The sequence below is a fragment of the Elephantulus edwardii genome, unplaced genomic scaffold (assembly GCF_000299155.1).
Source record: "Elephantulus edwardii isolate Elephantulus edwardi_28Jun2011 unplaced genomic scaffold, EleEdw1.0 scaffold00037, whole genome shotgun sequence".
Lineage (NCBI taxonomy): Eukaryota > Metazoa > Chordata > Mammalia > Macroscelidea > Macroscelididae > Elephantulus > Elephantulus edwardii.
Window position 1 is genome coordinate 11067965 of NW_006399787.1, and position 18343 is coordinate 11086307.

The window sequence follows — 18343 nt, forward strand, 5'->3', positions numbered from 1 at the left end:
CAATAGTATTTAAGAGACAACAAACATTTTAAAAATAGCATGAAAAAAATACTTAGCCAAAAAAAGTAAAAAGGAACCAAGTTTAATGAACTGGAAATCAAGAAAGGTAGTTGAAGGAAGGTGGTAAACTTTGTCTTGTAAGACTCAAAATCGTGGGGCTCCATAATCATCTGGCATCCGCTCAATATTGTACCTGATCAAGACAAAAAGTTAACATGGGTAAGAAAGGGGGAGGTCAGAACAACTTATCCTCTACTGATTACAGTACTCCTCCAATAGAAACCATTTTTGTCAGAGGGAACATTGTTGAGAAAAACCATAATGAATGACTGGCAGTAAAAAAAGCTAACTACATACTATGATTTCATCTTTATTTTTCAAAGTCACAAATAGAGGTTCAACCTCACTTCTAAGAAGCACTCAGGCTCTATCTCCACGACAGATTTGATCTTCTGGCAGTCTATTCTGTAGTCAATTGTCTTTGTAAACCATAACCCACAGACATCAATTCTTAAGGCTTCCTTATTCATTTTCAGCTATCACATGCACGTTGTTTTTGTTAGGTGCCAATGAGTCTAGTCCGACTTGTAGTGACTCTGTGAACAAAAGATCTGAACCCTGTTCTATCCTTTGCCATTCTTACTCTTCCTGACACAAAAGAGCCCATTACAGCAGTCACTGTTGTCAATCTATCTGGTTCAGGGTCTTCATCTCTTTCGCCGACCTTCCACCCTTCCCAGTATCATGTCCCTTTCCAAGAAAGAGCCCCTCCCAGCAATATGCCCAAAATATGTAAGAAGAAGTCTCATCATACTTCCCTCCAAAGAGTGCTCTGGCTGCACCCTTTCCAAGACATATCTATTTGTTCTCTTGGCCCAACATCACAGCTCAAAGGTGTCAATTCTTTTTCTGTCATCCTTAGTCACTGTCCAGCTCTCAGATGTGTAGTAAGCAATTGGAAAGACTATAGATTGTGTCAGACATACCTCAGTCCTCAAACTGACATCATTACCCCTCAATAATTTGGAAAGGTTCCTAAGTACAATGTTGTTGTTGTTGTTATGTGCCATTGAGTCATCTGCGACTCATAGCAACCCTATAGGTACAACAGCCTTAGACTGTTCTATCCTGTGCCAATCTCACTTGTCTCTGACACAACTACCCCCATAACCATAGTCTCTTGATCAATCCATCTCATAGACGATCTTCCCCTCTTGTGCTGTCCCTCCAACCTTCCAAGCATGACGTCCCTCTTCAAGGACTGGTCCCTCCTTGCAACATGCCCAAAGTATGACCGACAAAGTTTCAGCATCTCTGCTTCCAAAGCGCAGCCTGGTTTAATCCTCTCAAGGATGAACCTGTTCCTTTTCTTAGCAGTCCATGGTATATTCAATACTCTTCTCCAACACCACAGCTCAAAGGCATCAATTATCCTTCTATAATCCCTAATCATTGCCCAGCTCTCTGACACATAGCAAGTGATTTCAAAGACCATGGCCTGTATCAGACGCTCTGTTACAGTACTGCTCTTCAGAACTTTGGAAGGTCTTTAACGGCAGACTTTCCCATTGCAATATATTTTTTAATTTTCTGGCTTCTGGTGCCATGAGTGTTGATTGTGGAGCCAAGCAAACAACACTTCTTATTTCCTGACTGCTGGTGGTGGTTGTTATGTGCTGTTGAGTCACCTGCAACTCATAGCGACCCTATGTACAAAAGCCCTAAATGCTGCTCTATCCTGTGCCAACATAGCTGTCCCCGATACACTCATTCCCACCACCCCAATTACAGAATTGATACATTTCATCGCGGGTCTTGCTCTCCTGAGCTATCCCTCCACTTTCCCAAACATGATGTCCCTCTCCAAGGACCAGTCCCTCCTTGTAACATGCCCCAATATGTCAGATGAAACTTCAGAATCCTTGACTCCAAAGAGGCTTCTGGCTTCACCCTCTCTGGGACAAACCTGTCTGTTCTCCTAGCAGTCCATGGTATATTCAACACTCCTTTCCAGCACCACAGCTCAAAGGCATCAATTCTCTATCATCCCTAGTCACTGTCCAATTCTCTGATGAATAGCACGTAACGCCAGTTCAGGCGCACCTTAGTCTCCAGTCGACGTCATTGCTCTTCAGTACTCTTGAGAGGTCCCTCACAGCTGACTTTCCCAATGTAATTTCGTCTCTTGACTTCCTGGCTGCTGGTTCCAAGAGTGTTGACTGTGGAGCCAAGCAAACTGAAACTGTTAACTATCTCAATCTCTTTGAGACTGATGCTCTTTGATGCTGCCAATTGGCTCAGTGGTGAGAATCTTTATCTTCTTGATGTTGAGCTTCAATCCATACTGAAGGCTGTAGTCCTTGACCTTCTGGTATCAAAGTTATTAATTGGGGATCCATGCAAGATGAAGCTGCTGACAGTTTCAATCTTTTCTCCATCCATCATGATGTTGCCTATTGCTCCAGTGATAAGAATCTTTGTCTTTTTTTTTTTTACTTATCTCTTTTCTTTTTTTTTTATTATTAAATTTTATTAGTTTTAATGAACATTTACAGAGATTTTGGGTTTTCATTCATTCATTGTTGCACTGTTTTCCCCAATCTTTGTCTTCTTGACACTGAGATGCAATCCATACCAAAGGCTGCATTTGTTGATTCCCTACAAGTGCTTCAAGTCATCCTCACTTTCAGCAAGCAAGGCTGTGTAATCTGCATAACCAAGGTTACTGATGAGCCTCCATCCAATCCTGATGCCAGTCTTCACAGAGTTCAGCTTCCTGGATAATGTGCACATTGTTGATGTTGTTGACTGCTGTCGAGTTGAGCACTACTCATAACAAACCTATGCGCAAAAGACCTGAAGTCTTTCTGTAACTTTGGTCATTTCTCCAAGTTCATAGCTTCCAGAGGCATGGTGTTTAGGAAGTGGCTGCCACTCAGGCAACTGAAAATACTATGACCTGGGTGAGGTACACCTTAGTCTGTAAAGTGACATCTTTGCTTTTTAACACTTTAAATATGTCCTTTGCAGTAGATTTGCCCAAAGCAAGATAAATTTCATCTTCCTGACTGTTCTGTCAATGGACATTGAATGTGGACACAAATAATAAGAAATCCCCTTAATGAATATTTTCTCCATTTATCATAATATTGTTTATTGGCCCATTTGTTCTGTTGATGTCTTAAGTGGATTTGTTTTCTTAATGTTAAAGTATAACTCATACTGAATGCTGTAGTCTTTAATCTTCATCTGTAAGGCTTTAAACCCTTTTCCATTTCAGCAAGCAAAGTTGTGTCATATCATGTTGCAGGCTGCTACTGAATTTTCTAATTCTGATGCTGTGTTTGTCTTCATGGTTTTGGTTTATTTGCTCAGTATATAGAATGAATAAGTATGGTGAAAAGTTATAAGCATGGTATACAATTCTCCTGACTTTAAACATGCATTAATCCCTTGTTCTCTTTGAAATGCTACCTCTTCATCTACATATGTCTTCTTTCAGCAAAATTATGTCCCTAAGTTTTCATTCTTTGCATAATATGTTAAAAGCTCCACAAACACCTTTAGATAGGCAAAAAAACTACACACTGAATATCTTTCTGGCATTTGTGTCTTCAGTAAAGTTTATCTGATGTCAGCAATGATATTCTTTGTTCTATATCCTCTTCTAAATCTGGCTTGAATTTGTAGCAGTTTCCTATTGATGTACTTCTGCAACTGTTTTTTGATTTAACTACAACAAAACTTTACTTGCACATGGCATTAATGGCATTACTTTGGTAATTCCCAGGGATTATCTTTTTGTGAACTGGACATAAATGTGTATTTCTTCCAGTCAGTTGGCCAGGTAGCTGTCTTCCAAATTTTTTGGGACAGTTGAGAGAGCATCTCAATCTGTTGAAACACCTCCATTAGCATTCAGTCAATGCGTTGAGTCTTATTTTTCAAAGTTGCATTTCAGCTCTCAGAGACCTGCTTTAATTTTTTTGCATATGACAACTGACACTGTGCAGTTAGCCTCTGACTTTGTTCTGACTGACGATATAGAGCTTCTCCATCATCTTTCCACAGATGTAGATGATCTGAGTAATACATATGCTATACACTGAGGTCCTTGTGCACAGTCACTATTTACACTATTGAGAAAGAGCATCTGCAATGAATAAACTATCAGTCTTAGAAAATTCTATCATTTGATCAATGGTATTTTTCCTGTTTTATCAACAAGGTCATATTTTCCAACTACTTGTCTTTCATTTTTCCAACTTTCGCATTCCAACCACTAGTAATTAGCTCAAAGAAATCTCTCACCTGTGGTTAGAAATGTACATGATTGGAACTCCAGGGATCTTACGGATTCTTCGTTTAAGGTCTCGGTCAACTGTGGCCACAATGTAGCACTTGTGCTGTAAGAGACAGAGACTGAGTGTTCACACAGAGTTAACAGACTTCACTGACTGACCACTGCATATTTGGAATAATCACTACAAGAACCTGAAGGAGAAAGGAAAATGGAAATTGCTGAGTATCTACTAGGGCTAAGACTGTGCATCGATTAACTGTACAACAAGTTACAGACTGAATTCTGAGGACAAGAAGGAGTAACAGTTAGTTACTTAAAAGCCACAAACTATTTTCTATTTCAAGTAGAAAAGACTTAACCAACATATTTAGAGCAGATAATTGTATGGATTTCGGAATATGCACTGAGGCTATGGAGTGAAAGTGTCTTAGGTTGGTGGACACAACTGTCTGCTTCCACTGGATTTCAGGGCCTAGATTGTCTGGGGCCTCCTAGTGGTAGGGGTAGATTACCCCCCAGATCATAAAACTTGATTATGATCTCAAGATCAAGTTTAAACTCACTTAACTCTGGCAACTTTGAAAGACTGAGTTGTGAGTTGGAGAATATATTTTATTTCTTAAAAATTAATTTTAGTGAAAAATATATTGTATTTTATTTTTGTTCCTGTAACATACCTAAATCTTAGGTTTATAACGAGTTGCTAGCACTATCAGCTATGCTGTCGGGAATTCAGGGAAATCAGAACTCCATTCAGGTGATTAAATAGTTAAGGAGATGGTCACTATCTTTGGGACAGTGGTGGTTTGGTGGTAGAATTATCGCCTTCCACGTGGGCTCGATTTTCAACCAATGCACTTCATATATAGTCTGTCAGTGGGAATTTGCCTGTTGCTATCATTCCGAGCTTCATCTCTCATACTTTGGTCATGTTGTCAGAAGGGGCCAGGCTTTGGAAAAGCAGGCTTTGCTGCTGGGAAAGATAGAGAGTCAGACAAAGAGACGAAGACCTTCAATAAGATGGGCTGACACAGTGACTGTAATAAAGGTTTGGGTATGTCAGAGATGATAAGGAGGGCAAAGGACAGGGCCCAGTTCAGATCTGTTGTTTTTAATGTTACTATTACTTGCAATGAACTACATGGCACCTAACAATAACAAACAACAATATAATGCTGAACAGGTTTCTGTAGAACTTCCAGAATACAACAGACTAGAAGAAAGGCCTAGTGCCTAAAATCAGTTACTGAAATATCCTACAATCACCACTGTCAGTCTGATCTCCAAATGACATGGGGGTGGCATCAAATAGTGTTTCTTTCCATTATGCAGAAGGTCACTATGAGCTGGAGGCCAGCTAAACAGTGGCTAACATCAGTCTTCAGCAAAGAGAGGCTTTAACAAGGGTAATCTGTAATAGACATTCTTATGGAGTTTGACAGGGAAGCCAGAGAGAATTTTAAAAACCCTATCTTAGAATACATGTAAGAAACAACATCTTGGGAAACTCTCACATTTAATGCAAAAACACTTTTAGGATTAAGCATAGTGAGAGAGACATACCACTGCTGCATTCAGATAAATGGAACCTTGGTTTAGATTCACAGGAAGGTGGAATGTGATACACTGCTGGAATTTAAAACCCATGCTTTCTCCATTATGATAACAGAGCAAATTTTCAATCCATTTTCCCACATAAATGAGGCTATCTCCGTATTTATGAAGAGATTCTTTGGATAAATGTACACTTAAACTCCCCCATTTCTATTCCTAAATAGTACTGCTAATGAACACACAGAGATAGGGACTATCTCCCTCTCTTCCCTCAACAGTGTAAGAATGTTAGAACAGATGCTACCTGTGTTACTCTCTGCACCAAGCAGTCATCTGCATAGGTTCCTTTGTGTGTGCATGGTAATCGTTCAAATCTTGGATCCTTGGCAATCCTGTAAGGATACAAAAGTAGATTAAAGAATGCAGTTAGGCAACTGAATAGCGTTCTAAGTTGCAGTGAGTGAAATAAAAACATGACCAATGCTGAGATGTTAAAGTATCCCTGCCCTCCTGAAGCTTGTACTCTAATTGGGAAGACAACTTGTAAAGAAGGGGATTAAAATGTGTTATTGGGGGGAAAGGGAGGCAGGGAGGAAAATATGCAACAATGAATGAGCGGAAATCCAAGTTCTCTATAAACTTTCATTAAAATTCCAATTAAAAAAATAAAGTGTTATGGGATGTTAGTGTGCCTGAGGTAATTTAATTTTCATGAAATTATTTATTGCATTCTCATTTTACAGATGAAGACGCAGACCCGAAAAGTTAATTACGTAAACTAGTAAAATCTGGGAAATTACATGATTCAAAGCCAAATAAATATTAATTTAACTATTAACTTTTAGAAGGCTGTATTTTCTATAAAGGTATCAGAATAATAGATACTAGGATGTTCACAACAGTAAAAGAAAAGTTTGCAGTAACTGAAAGAGCGGATCACAGGATTAAAGTTAAATATATTGTGGCTCACCTATTCTACATAACCAGGAAAGAAAAAGCAGCAGAACATGTGACAAAGCACATGTAAGTCCTAATGTGGAAAGCCCTATAGCACACTGCTGAATAAACCAAAACCAAAGAAGACAGTGAACAACATATACTATGATTCAATTAAGAAAAGACAAGCTGCTCTGATTCTCTTCCTTTATATTATGCGTTCAGAGAAAGTAAGAAGAGTAAGAAAAAAATATATATATATTCTAAGTGTTTTGTCCTGGAGGGTAGCAATGAGTCAAAACGGAAGCAACAGTGAAGGGGAAGCAGTAGGGAGTGATTCTCCCTCAGTGTTACTGAGACAGAATGGACTTGTAGCTGACCCTTCTGTGGGTTTTCTGAGGCACAAATTTCATGGGAGAAGTGGCCCATCTACTTTCACAGAGGTGGATTCAAACCATCGGCCTTTGTCCTGGCAACACAACTTCCTACCAACTAGGCCACCAGAGTGATTTAGACAGTGTAATTCATAAGATACATTCATTAATGCTAATTAATGTTATAAAACAAAATATCTAAAAATAATTGAATTTTTTACAAACCAGTATGATTTCTGAACTTTCACTCAAATAACAAAAGTAAAGAAGTGGGCATCAACTTTGTATGAAATAGTTTGGTAGCATTCAGGAAAAGAGTGCCCATTACTGGCTGGGACAAACATGTTAGTGGAGGGGGAGCATGAAAGAGGGCTGGAAAGATGAGTTAAAGGAGGACGGGGAGAGTTTACTAAGCAGAACTGCATGATGCAGAGGTGAGGAATCTATCCCAGATGTCTGAGTCACCGAGGGACACATACAAAGCTGTTGTTTTAGATTAAGCAGACATGCTAGTGAGGAAGACATACTAGAAGGAAGACAGATGGGCTGCTGAAAACTAGGTAGGAAATGGATTAGGACTTTGCTGTTTGGTTTCCCTTTGACTCCTGAAGTCACCACCTAAGCTCAGGGAGATCTTTCCTAGAAACATCCCAGTATGTATCTCTCCCATATTAAAAAAAGAAGAAAAGTGTCTGTGAAAAATTATCTGGAAAGAAAAAGACTTGTAAACTTTCACTCAAATAAAATAGATTTTATAAATGTATAAAAAAGAGGAAAAGAAAAAAATTAACCAACACAAAACAAAACCCCGTACCACTCCCAGAACACCCTCTTTCAACTTTAACCTCCTTCGATCTAACATTTCATTGATCTGTGTCTCATTACAGCTATCCCTGGAGCCTCTAGTTTCAGTTCTCCTATTCTTTCCTCATTTTATGTTAAAATAATCCATCACCTAGTAAAAGAAATAAATAAAAATGGAGAGCCGCTCTCCAATTGTAAACTGTTCCACCTCCCCACAATCACTGCATAAACTATTTATAATTCCTTCACATATTTTAGTACAAATGTACATACATACCTGTACAATGCATTGTTTTGCATATTAAAAGCTTTGGATAAACGATATATTCTCAATATGCACTTTTTTCTTTTTTTTAAATCACACTGTTCTTGAGAACATTCCACAATTTATCCATTCTCTTCCTAATGGAACTTTTGGCTGCTTGTAATTTTTTGCTATTACATAGATAAGGAGATTCCAAAATGGTCTCCAATAGACTGGAATTTCTCTGTCATAGTCTGTTTTTAAAACTAGAACCTACAATACACAATACTCATGTATATACGGATTGATCTATACAAATACAGTATATAAATACATACATAGCAAGAAAAGATGAGTAATCTATCAACCTCTGAAGACCTAATCAAAGGTCAGCTATGAGTGGGTTCTGACTTGAAAGCACCCAATGACAGCCCCTCCATACATATAAATATATAAAACTGAAAAAAGACTTTGTGAAACAGTTCCAAGTTTCTACCAACATACAAAACAGAGATATTTTATTGTACTAAAAAACAAAAAACAAAAAGGTATTTACTGGGATCCATTAACATGACTTCCCAATCTACAGATTACAATCGTCAAGATAAAGTACTATAAGAAGTATGACAGGAAGCTCTTGTGGCCTAGTGGCAAGAAGGTTCACCGCAATCCCAGACGTGTGGGGTTCGAATCCACCAGATGCTCTACTGGAGAAGGAGGGACAATCTCCTTCTGTACCAGTAAGATCTGATTTGACAGTAAGTGTGTGCAGACCAATTTAGATCCTGAGCTGCTGAGTATGAGAATTCTTAGTACTTCACAGCCTCATCTTTCTTGGCACTGTCAAGATGACTTGGAAAAACTGCCAATCTTATGTGTATGAAATGATTATTACTTCATTGAGGATTTAAGGACTTTTACAATTTTTTTTTTTAAATTTTTACTTGATTATTTTTTGCACGTGTACCGTCAAATCAGATCTTACTGGTACAGGAGGACATTGCCCCTCCTTTTCCAGCAGAGCATCTGGTGGATTTGAAGCGCATACCTCTGGGATTGCAGTGCAGCTTCTTGCCACTAGGCCACCAGAGCTCCCAGGACTTTTAAAATTTGTAGAACTCACAACTTTAAAATAAAAATCCTTTGTTGATGATAAATGCTATTACTATCGTCTCAGTTTGTGACCTGTCTAAATGAAGTTCTTCAGTTTGGTTTGGAATATAAAGAAATCCTGCCTGCCCCCAAACCAGTAAGATACTCTCTATTCTTTCTACTAAACGTTTAGATCCTTAAGTCACTGTTGTTGTGCATTGCAGCTGACTCTCCAACAGGTTTTTAGAGAATAAATCACACGGGAGGAGTCTTCCCATCCTTCTCCCGTGGAACAGTTGGTGGATTCGAATCGTGTACCTTTGGGATAGGAGTGGAGCTTCTTAATATGTACTAGGCCACCAGAGCTCCCAGTTAAGTCACTAGGAAGAGATTTTAATATAGTTTTATTTCTTGCCACAGGACTAAACAATTTAACGGTTTATCACTTTTCCAATAATCTAAGCACCCTAATACATTAGGTTCATAGTTTTCTTTTGTTTCAAAAAACAGCTTTAATAGGTATTAGTAAAAATACACTGAAATTTGGTGCTCTGGTGGACTAGTGGAAAGAAACTGCGCTACAATCCTGGATGCGTGTGGTCCAAATTCACACATGCTCCGCAGGAGAAGGAGGAGCAATTTCTTCCTGTACAAGCTGGATCCAATTCGATGGTACACAGAAAAATATAATAAAAGTTTTTAAAAAGTACACTGAAAATCACAAATTGCAAATGCACATATAGTCCAATGACACTTTCCTATGCCCATGTAACTACCATCATTATTAGATCTAGAACATTTTCATGACCACAAAATTTTTCCTTATGACCCTTTGTAGTCAATCTCCTTTTGATTCAGTTATGTGTATCTTTCAAATACTGACATATTCCATTACACAAGACCAAAATGATGGCACTCATTAACAGTACCATGAATTTTTAAAAAAAGTCTTTTTTAAATGTTATTTTATTGAAATAGTCTTTTTTAAGCATTCAGAATATGATAAGATCATGGTAACAGATACAAGTTATCCAATATTAAGCTTAAATTTTGTCATTAGTAATGAATGCAGCACATTTTCTTTTAACATAACAAATTAACTTTAATTATAGAGAAAATATCTTCCAAGCACTAAAGTGTGCATAACTTGTTTTTCAACTGTTCTTTCACATAAAAATTGTATTTCATTCAGAAAAGCACTTTATTCAACTTGTAACTCAAATAGCACACAAATCCTTTTCCCTGAGACAACCTTTCCTTTTCTGTATATTGCAGAAGTGGTTTATGAGGGCTTCAAAAAGAACAATAATATATACTCAAAGAGTCAAGATTTAACAGTTAACAGATTTTTAATTTTTGATCAGTTAACAGATTTTCCTCAAGAATATCATACCTTGACATTTTTTTAAAATAAACTGTCAGAGACTGACAGAAAAGAATTTCAAATAACAACTTTCCTAATGAGAGGAATCAAAGAAATCTTCAGTATTCTAATGGAGTTTAAGTTTAGATAACTCCTTCCTACCTTAGAGCTACTCGATACTTCTGCCCCAGTTTCTCAATTTCAGCCATTACACAGTCAGTTATACAAGGGATACCTGCCAAAAAAATGCATGTTAGTAACAGAACTTGTAAAGCATATTTTACTCTCTCTGAATTATATTGTTTGGAAGCTTTATAGGACCCAAGAGACTTCTGGAAGAAGAGACGAATAAGCACACTGAAATTCACTGAAGTGAGCAATAAGAACCAGGAGAAGAAAGGCCTATTTATACAGAAACTGATTCCGTTTCTGTCTCAAACTCACATCATAGATTCCAAACCCTATTTGTCATAAACAAAGGCCGTCACAGAGCCAACTGGCACCCAATCCAGAGCAGAACACAGACCTAAAATGTTAACTAAGATCGTTCAGAAGAGCCCTTAGAACAAACAACCCTGAATTTGGAGGAGTATGAGTGGAGGAAACACTCCATTTGTGAGTCTCCATTTTCACATTCTGCTTTTGAATCAAGACACTCAAGAGGAGTCAGGCTTGCACAGATGGAGGGAGAGACGGGACAGACTGCGGTTACTAGTGTTTGAAGACAGATGTCTCTGCAGGATAATGAACCTGACTCCGGGGTAGGGGATGAATCAGATAGAGCAGAAAACCATTTGGTTTCCATATCCAAACTTTTTAAGTCCTCTCAACTTAACTATGACTCATAGCAACACTATAAACAATGGTCTGAAACGTCTTCCTATCCTGTGCCATCCTCATCACGTCTGACATCCCTGAGCTCCCAATTACAGTCACTGTGTCAGTCCATCTTGTTGAGAGCCTTCTCCTCCTCTGCTGACCCTCTACCTTTCTAAGCATAAGACCCTTTTCCAAGGACTAGGTCCTCTGAACAACATGCCCACAGCATGTTAGATGAAGTTTCACTATCCTTGCTTCCAGGGAGCACTCTGCCTGCAGTTTCTCCAGATATATTTGTTTGCATGGGGTATTTAGTACTATTTATCAACTCCACAATTCAAAGGCATTGATTCTTCTTCTGACATCCCCAGTCACTAGCAAACTTTCAGATGCACAGTAAGTCACTGAAAAGACCATGGTCTGGATCAGGTATACTTTAGTTTTTAAAGTGACAACATTGCTTCTCAGCACTGTGAAGAGGTTCCTGACAGAAGACTTTCCTAAAGCAATACGTGATTTGTTTTCCTAACTGCTGGTGCCAAGGTTGTTGATTGTGGATCCAAGCCAGATGAAATAATTGACAATTTCTATCTCTTCTCCATCTGTCATGATGTTGCCTATTGGGCTGGTGGTGAAACTTTTTGTTTTTTTGATGCTGAGATGTAACCCAAATTGAAGGCTACCACCTTTGATCTTCTGAAGTAAGTATTTTAAATCCTTCGGCAAATAAGGCATATAATCTGCATAAAGCAGGTTGTTGATGAGTCTTTCTCCAATCCTGATGCCACCAAACGATTTTTCATTCCGGGTTCTTGTTTAGTATATAGACTAAATAGATATTAAGATAGGATATAACCTTGACACACATCTTTCCTGATTTTAAACCACACAGTGTTCCCTCGCTTTGTCTGCACTACAGCTTCTTGGTCTAGGTATAGGTTTTATATGAACATCACTAAGTGTTCTGGAATTCCCATCTTTTTTTTTTTAACACTTTTTAGTTCTCACCTTTACTCACTCATTAATAGACGCAATCTATTGGAGGCAACAATACATAATAGACATGGCCTTTGCCCTTGAGTTAGAGTGTTTAAGAACTGAATAAAATTTTCTATACAATTTAATTCTTTGTTTTCTTTTTCCCCATTTAAAATTTTTTAAAAAATATTATTCTTAATTATATACAAAGTTTGAATACATTGTTTTTTTACAAAAGATCCTCATTTCCTTCACCCCACCTGGAACTCCCATTCTTCTGAATCCAAATATAGACTTCAGAGAAAGCTCCAGGTTGAGCTGAGGTTAGAAATCAGGAATGTATGTATTTATAGTCAAGTTCTAAATTTGTGCCCAAGTAAATAGGCAAGGGCAAATCATCCATTCTACTTCTGTAGATTCACACAGAACTTTGTCTTACAAAGTCTAAAATATAAATTATAAATTATAGAAACAATGAGAGTAACTGGAAAAATGATGGACAGGACAGTAAAACTACAAAGCCACAATCTGAGTCAAGTCTGTCAGGCTCTAAAATTGGGCTCTTAACTACTTGGCTACATTTTAGTTCCTAGAAGAGCATAAAATGGTCTGTGAGTATCAAGAAACTCAGTTTCACTCTTAATTTGAAGAAAGAAAAACTGAAATAGGATTTCACTTTTATTAGATTGGCAGATTAAACAGATTAAAAGACTCAGTGGTAGCAGGTATTCTCATAGAATAGTTAGAAGGTATATAAATTAGTGTACCTAAAGGCAATTTTGCACTACTAAATTGGAAAAACTATAATCTTTGATATTGTAAATTGTGTGCAAAATAAAAACTCATTCCATTGCACAGAAATATACCATATTTACAAAGATATTCACTACAGACTTGTTTATAATAGTGAAAAAAAAACCCCAAGACATAATAGAAATGTCCAAAACGAGACTGGGCCAAGAAATCATCAATTTACAAAAATGAGGTAGTATATAACTTTAAAAAAAAAGAAAAGTGAGGACTATTAACATACACTGCTTAAGTAAAACGTGGTAAATTCATATACTAGAAAATTACTTGGCAAAAAAACCTCAAAACCGCTTCAATAATTCAGATCCTCCCAGAAGAGCCATGGGTGAGCATTAACATTACTTGTAAGTATATTCATTTTCTACTGGACACAAGAGCCTATTATTTGGTCCTAAAAGCCGTCTGAGGTCCCAACTCTTCTCACTATTTCTTAGTTGTTGGAATTGATGGGAAACCTCATAAGCAGTTCCTTACTTCACGTCTTCCTTGCATGCAGACTTCTGAGCTGTAAAACAATCCAGTGGTAGATAGAATTTGGTCCAGGACTTAAGAACAATAAATGACATAGTTGAGCCTCTACATCTTGTGGTTCCTAACCTTTATATTATAACAAACCAAGTGCTGGTCAAGAAGCCTTTTATTTTAAGAACTACCTTCCCTCTTTAACTTGATTTGTGCCACTGTTAGAACCAGTGGTTCTTTCCACAGATATGGATCAATCGGATTCCTATGCATACCATCAGATGAAATCCATGTGTATAATCTGCGTTTATATTTCTTTTTTATTAATTTAGTTTGTTTATTTTTCATTTCAATGAACATCTACAGAGATTTTGGAATTCCATTCATTCATTGTTGCACCCTTCTCCCCGCACAACCCCCCCCCCAGTTTGCTCCGCTCCTTGAAAAGCAAAAGAAAAACTCCCTCATTGGTACACAATCCCCCCCGCACCTCCCCAAACCTCACCCCAACCCCCAAATATAATCCACTCTGCAACCCTCATTGCATACTCCTACGATAAAAATAATGCCCTAAAATATAATACTTTTAGACTATTCTTTCCCCCATAGACTTCAATGCCGTAAACATATTTCATCCAGTTTTTCTCAGTCTTACCCCCACCCCGATGCCAGCCTCATTCTGTAACAGTGGCACCATATAGCATTTGTCCCTTTGTGACTGAGATACCTCACTCAGCATAATGTCCTCCAGGTTCACCCATTGTGAATAATTATATTTCTTATAAAACATATTTGCAATGACTAAGTCATTGTGCAAAATTCAGTTATTTTATCTCCAGCTTCATTTCTGTTACTGAGTCCATGTTTTCCAACTACTTATTCTTCTTCTTTGTTCCCAACTTTTGCATTCCAGTCACCCATTATTATTAATTCATCTTGACTGCATGTTCGATCGGTCTCTGATTGTAAAAGTAGGGAGAAACCTGCATTATGCAGATGACACAACCCTGCTTGCTGAAACTGAGGAGGACCTGAAGTGCTTGCAGCAGAAGGTCAAGCATGGTAGCCTTCAATATGAATTAAGGCTCAATATCAATAAGACAAAGAGTCTCACCACTGGGTCAATTGGAAGCATTGGGATGGATGGTGAGGAGATTGAGATTGTTTATATCTTTAGTTTGGTTGGCTCTACAGTTAACACCCTTGGCACCAGCAGCCAGGAAATTAAAGGATGTATGGCGATGGTAAAGTTGGCTGGTAAGGACCTCTCCAAGGTACTGAAGAGCAATGGTGCCACTCTGTAGACTAAGGTGTGCCTAATACAGTCCATGGTCTTTGTAAGCACTTGCTATGCATCAGAGAGCTGGACAATGACTAAGGGAGGATAGAAGGAGAACTGATGCCTTTGAGCTGTGGTGCTGGAGAAGAGTACTGAGGGTACCATGGACTGCTAAGAAAACAGGTTCATCCTGGAAAAGGTTAAACCAGGCTGCTGCTTGGAGGCAAGGATTCTGAGGTTTTGTCTGACATACCTTGGACATACTTCAAGGAGGGATCAGTCCTTAGAGAGGGATGTCATACTTGGGAGGGTGGAGGGACAGTGCAGGAGGGGAAGACCCTCTATGAGGTAGACTGATTCAGTGACTGGAGTATTCGGGGTGGGTGTGTCAGAGACAGTGAGATTGGCACAGGACATAGCAGGGTTTAGGGCTGTTGTACATGGGGTGCTTTGAGTTGCAAATGACTCGACAGCACCTAACAACAGAGAAAACAGTAGAACTAAAGTTATTTCTAACTGTTATCATTTAGATATTAGTGAAGCTAGAGTCAAAGAAACAATTTCCCAAAGCTATAGTTGACCCTTACATCTATCTTATTTATAATTACGTCATAGTACGCTTGAAGCAACAGCTCAGATAACTCTTACCATATGAAATACCATATAAAATATATAAAGACTCTACCAAAGTTAGCATCATCTCTTATTACAGGGCCACTGAGGGCTCAATGTTAGAGTCCAATTCAGAATTTTTATTATTTCTGAAAGAAAAATGAAAGTATTATATGTACCTAGCATTAAAACAAAGTACAGAAAAGCATATATGGAGTATAAAAAAGGGCTCTTAACTATTCTCCAACCTAACAATTCTGTCAATACATCTTGTTGAAGGTCTTCACCTCTTTTGCTGATATTCTGCCTTTCTAAGCATGTCTTTTTCCAAAGATTATCTTCTCCTAACAATAAGCCCAAAGTACATGAGATGGAGTTCAACACTAGCCTTTAATGAGCACTCTGGGTGCACTTTCCCTCAAGACATATTTGTTGATTCTTTTGGCAGTCCATGGGATATTCCGTACTGTTCTCCAATACCAGAACTCAAAGACATCAATTCTTCTGTCAATCTCAGTCACTGTCCTGCTTTCTGAAGCATAGCAAACCAAGTGAAAGGCTATGGCTTGAATCAGGTGCAGGTTAGTTTTTAAAGTGACAACCTTGCTCTTTCACACTTTGAAGAGGTCTTTAACAGCAGATTTCTCCAATTCAACATGTCTTTTGATTTTTTTTGGACTAATAACTTTACTGTAAATCACATAATCTTGCTTTAGTCTTCTTTTTTTTCCTCTTTAGTCTTTATATGAGCGGAAGTTACAGTTGTAAACATCAACTCTTCATTACCTTATATAACTTGGAAAATTTTCCAAGTTTGTGACAGATTACTGCACTTAAAAATTAAACATGCTGTGAAAGAAAGATATACTTATAATAACATTCAAAGAAGTTAGATTTTTCCATATTCATTAAAAAAAATTCAAAACCACATTCCAAACTATTGTGTATATAGAAATTTTCTCCTTCTTTGGGACTCAAGTAGTAAAAAAGATTAAAGAGTTTAAACAAATGTGAATGTCACTGAGAAGACGCACAAGAAGGAAGCGTGATGAAAACCAGAATACAACACCGCCTGGCTAAGAAAAGAAAATATCAATCCACGCATGCTGCAAGCAGTAACTTGTCCATCTCTTTTTCAGACGTCTTTTGCAGAGTCAGGGTGCAGGGTATCGTCCCTTTCTGTGAGGAAGCCTCGTCCCACCAATGACAGGGAGCATTCCTTGTAGTTAATCATTTTGCCACTGTCACTTTTGAAAGGAGATGGACTTTGTGCCTTTGATTCCACTAATTGGGTTGGTACACCTAGCACACTTCTTAGCATGTAAGTCACCGAAGAAATTTAGGTAGCAGGCAAACTCATCTGGAGATACGAAGGCCCCAACTACAGTTTCTTGCAGCCATTGCACACAAAGCACTCCTTGTGCCAGGGCTGCTCTGGATAAGTGACTCATCCAGTGATGAAAGGCTTCCATAGCAGGGCACACAGAAATTCTTACTGTCTTTAGACATGAAACTCTTGGTTCTAATTGACTGCTGGCAGTGATGGCAGAAGAAGCAGGTCTCGTGCTAGCTGCTGCCCTTATAATGCGTCTTGCGGGTCCCTGGCATGACGGTCTTCTTGGCATTGGAAGAGTACTCATCTGAGTAATACTCCGTACAGAGCAGCTGGTCCCCCTTGGAAGCAAAAGGCTTGTCCACCATCAAGTTCTTGCACTGTGAGCAGTGGAAACAGGTCTCATGACAGTGCCAGTCCTTGTAAGACAAGTCCTTGAAGTCAAAGCCAAGGCTTCTTACACTTCTAACAGCTGCTGGCAAAGAGGTTTTTGAAGCACTCCACACAGAAGGGGCTCTCCTCCTGTAAAATATCCTTCTTGCCAAAGAGATATTTGTTACAATAACTGTAGTCAAAGCACTCAGCCACTCTGACATCTAATTTTCCAAAAACCCCACCACTGCAGGCTGGTGTCTTCCTGGACAGAGCCAATGGGGACTGTGATGGCACAGTGAAGAGGCAACATAGTATCCGGAAGCTGCCATCTGCAGCAATGCCTCCAGGACTTGGCCTCTGCAGCTGGTCTCTGTAGAGACCAGAGCTGCTTCTCAGTCCTGGAGAAACTCCCACCGTATCATTTTACCATAAAAGGAGATAGACCATGGTGGCAGACGGGCTTGGCCTCTCTTACTGTGGTCATTTCTGAGCACATCTTTGATGAAGATAGCCACAGGGTAGAAGACACTGAGGTCAAATGTTTCAAAAGAGCTAGGATCAGGGTGAGCTTTGGTGGCCTAGTGGCAAGAAGCTGCACTGCAGTCCCAGAGGTACGTGGTTCGAATCCATCAGATTCTCTGCTTGAGAAGGAGGGAAAATTTCCTCCTGTACCAATCAGCTCTGATTTGACAGTACACACACAAAAATAATAAATTAAAAAAAAAAGAGCTAGGTTCAGGAGATTGCGCATGGTACACCTTCTTCTTGGAATGTGCATGGAACGTTCTACAGTATAGAACACATTTTAGGTCACAAGGCAAGCATTAATAAAGTAAAAATAACAGAACCTGATGGTATGCATAGGAATCAGATCGACTACATCTGTGGAAGGAACCGCTGGAGAAGCTCAGTATCAGCTGTGAAAACTAGGCCGGGGGCTGATTGTGGAACAGACCACCAATTACTCATATGCAAGTTCAAGCTGAAGCTGAGGAAAATTAAACC

The 18343-nt window shown here is 38.7% G+C and overlaps 1 protein-coding gene and 1 pseudogene across 1 annotated transcript in view; both read right to left on the bottom strand.

The window, feature by feature from the left end:
- Positions 1-144: 144 nt before the first annotated feature.
- The window catches only part of LOC102873885 (rRNA-processing protein FCF1 homolog), a 29090-nt gene continuing 10891 nt past the window's right edge, over positions 145-18343 (bottom strand). Inside the window, exons 4-7 of the mRNA XM_006884784.1 lie at positions 10833-10905; positions 6162-6249; positions 4312-4406; positions 145-193 (exon numbers count right to left, since the gene is read on the bottom strand). Of these exons, the coding sequence (XP_006884846.1) occupies positions 145-193; positions 4312-4406; positions 6162-6249; positions 10833-10905 (305 nt within the window). The remainder of the gene's footprint in view (positions 194-4311; positions 4407-6161; positions 6250-10832; positions 10906-18343) is intronic.
- LOC102856824 lies at positions 16766-17834 on the bottom strand (annotated as a pseudogene).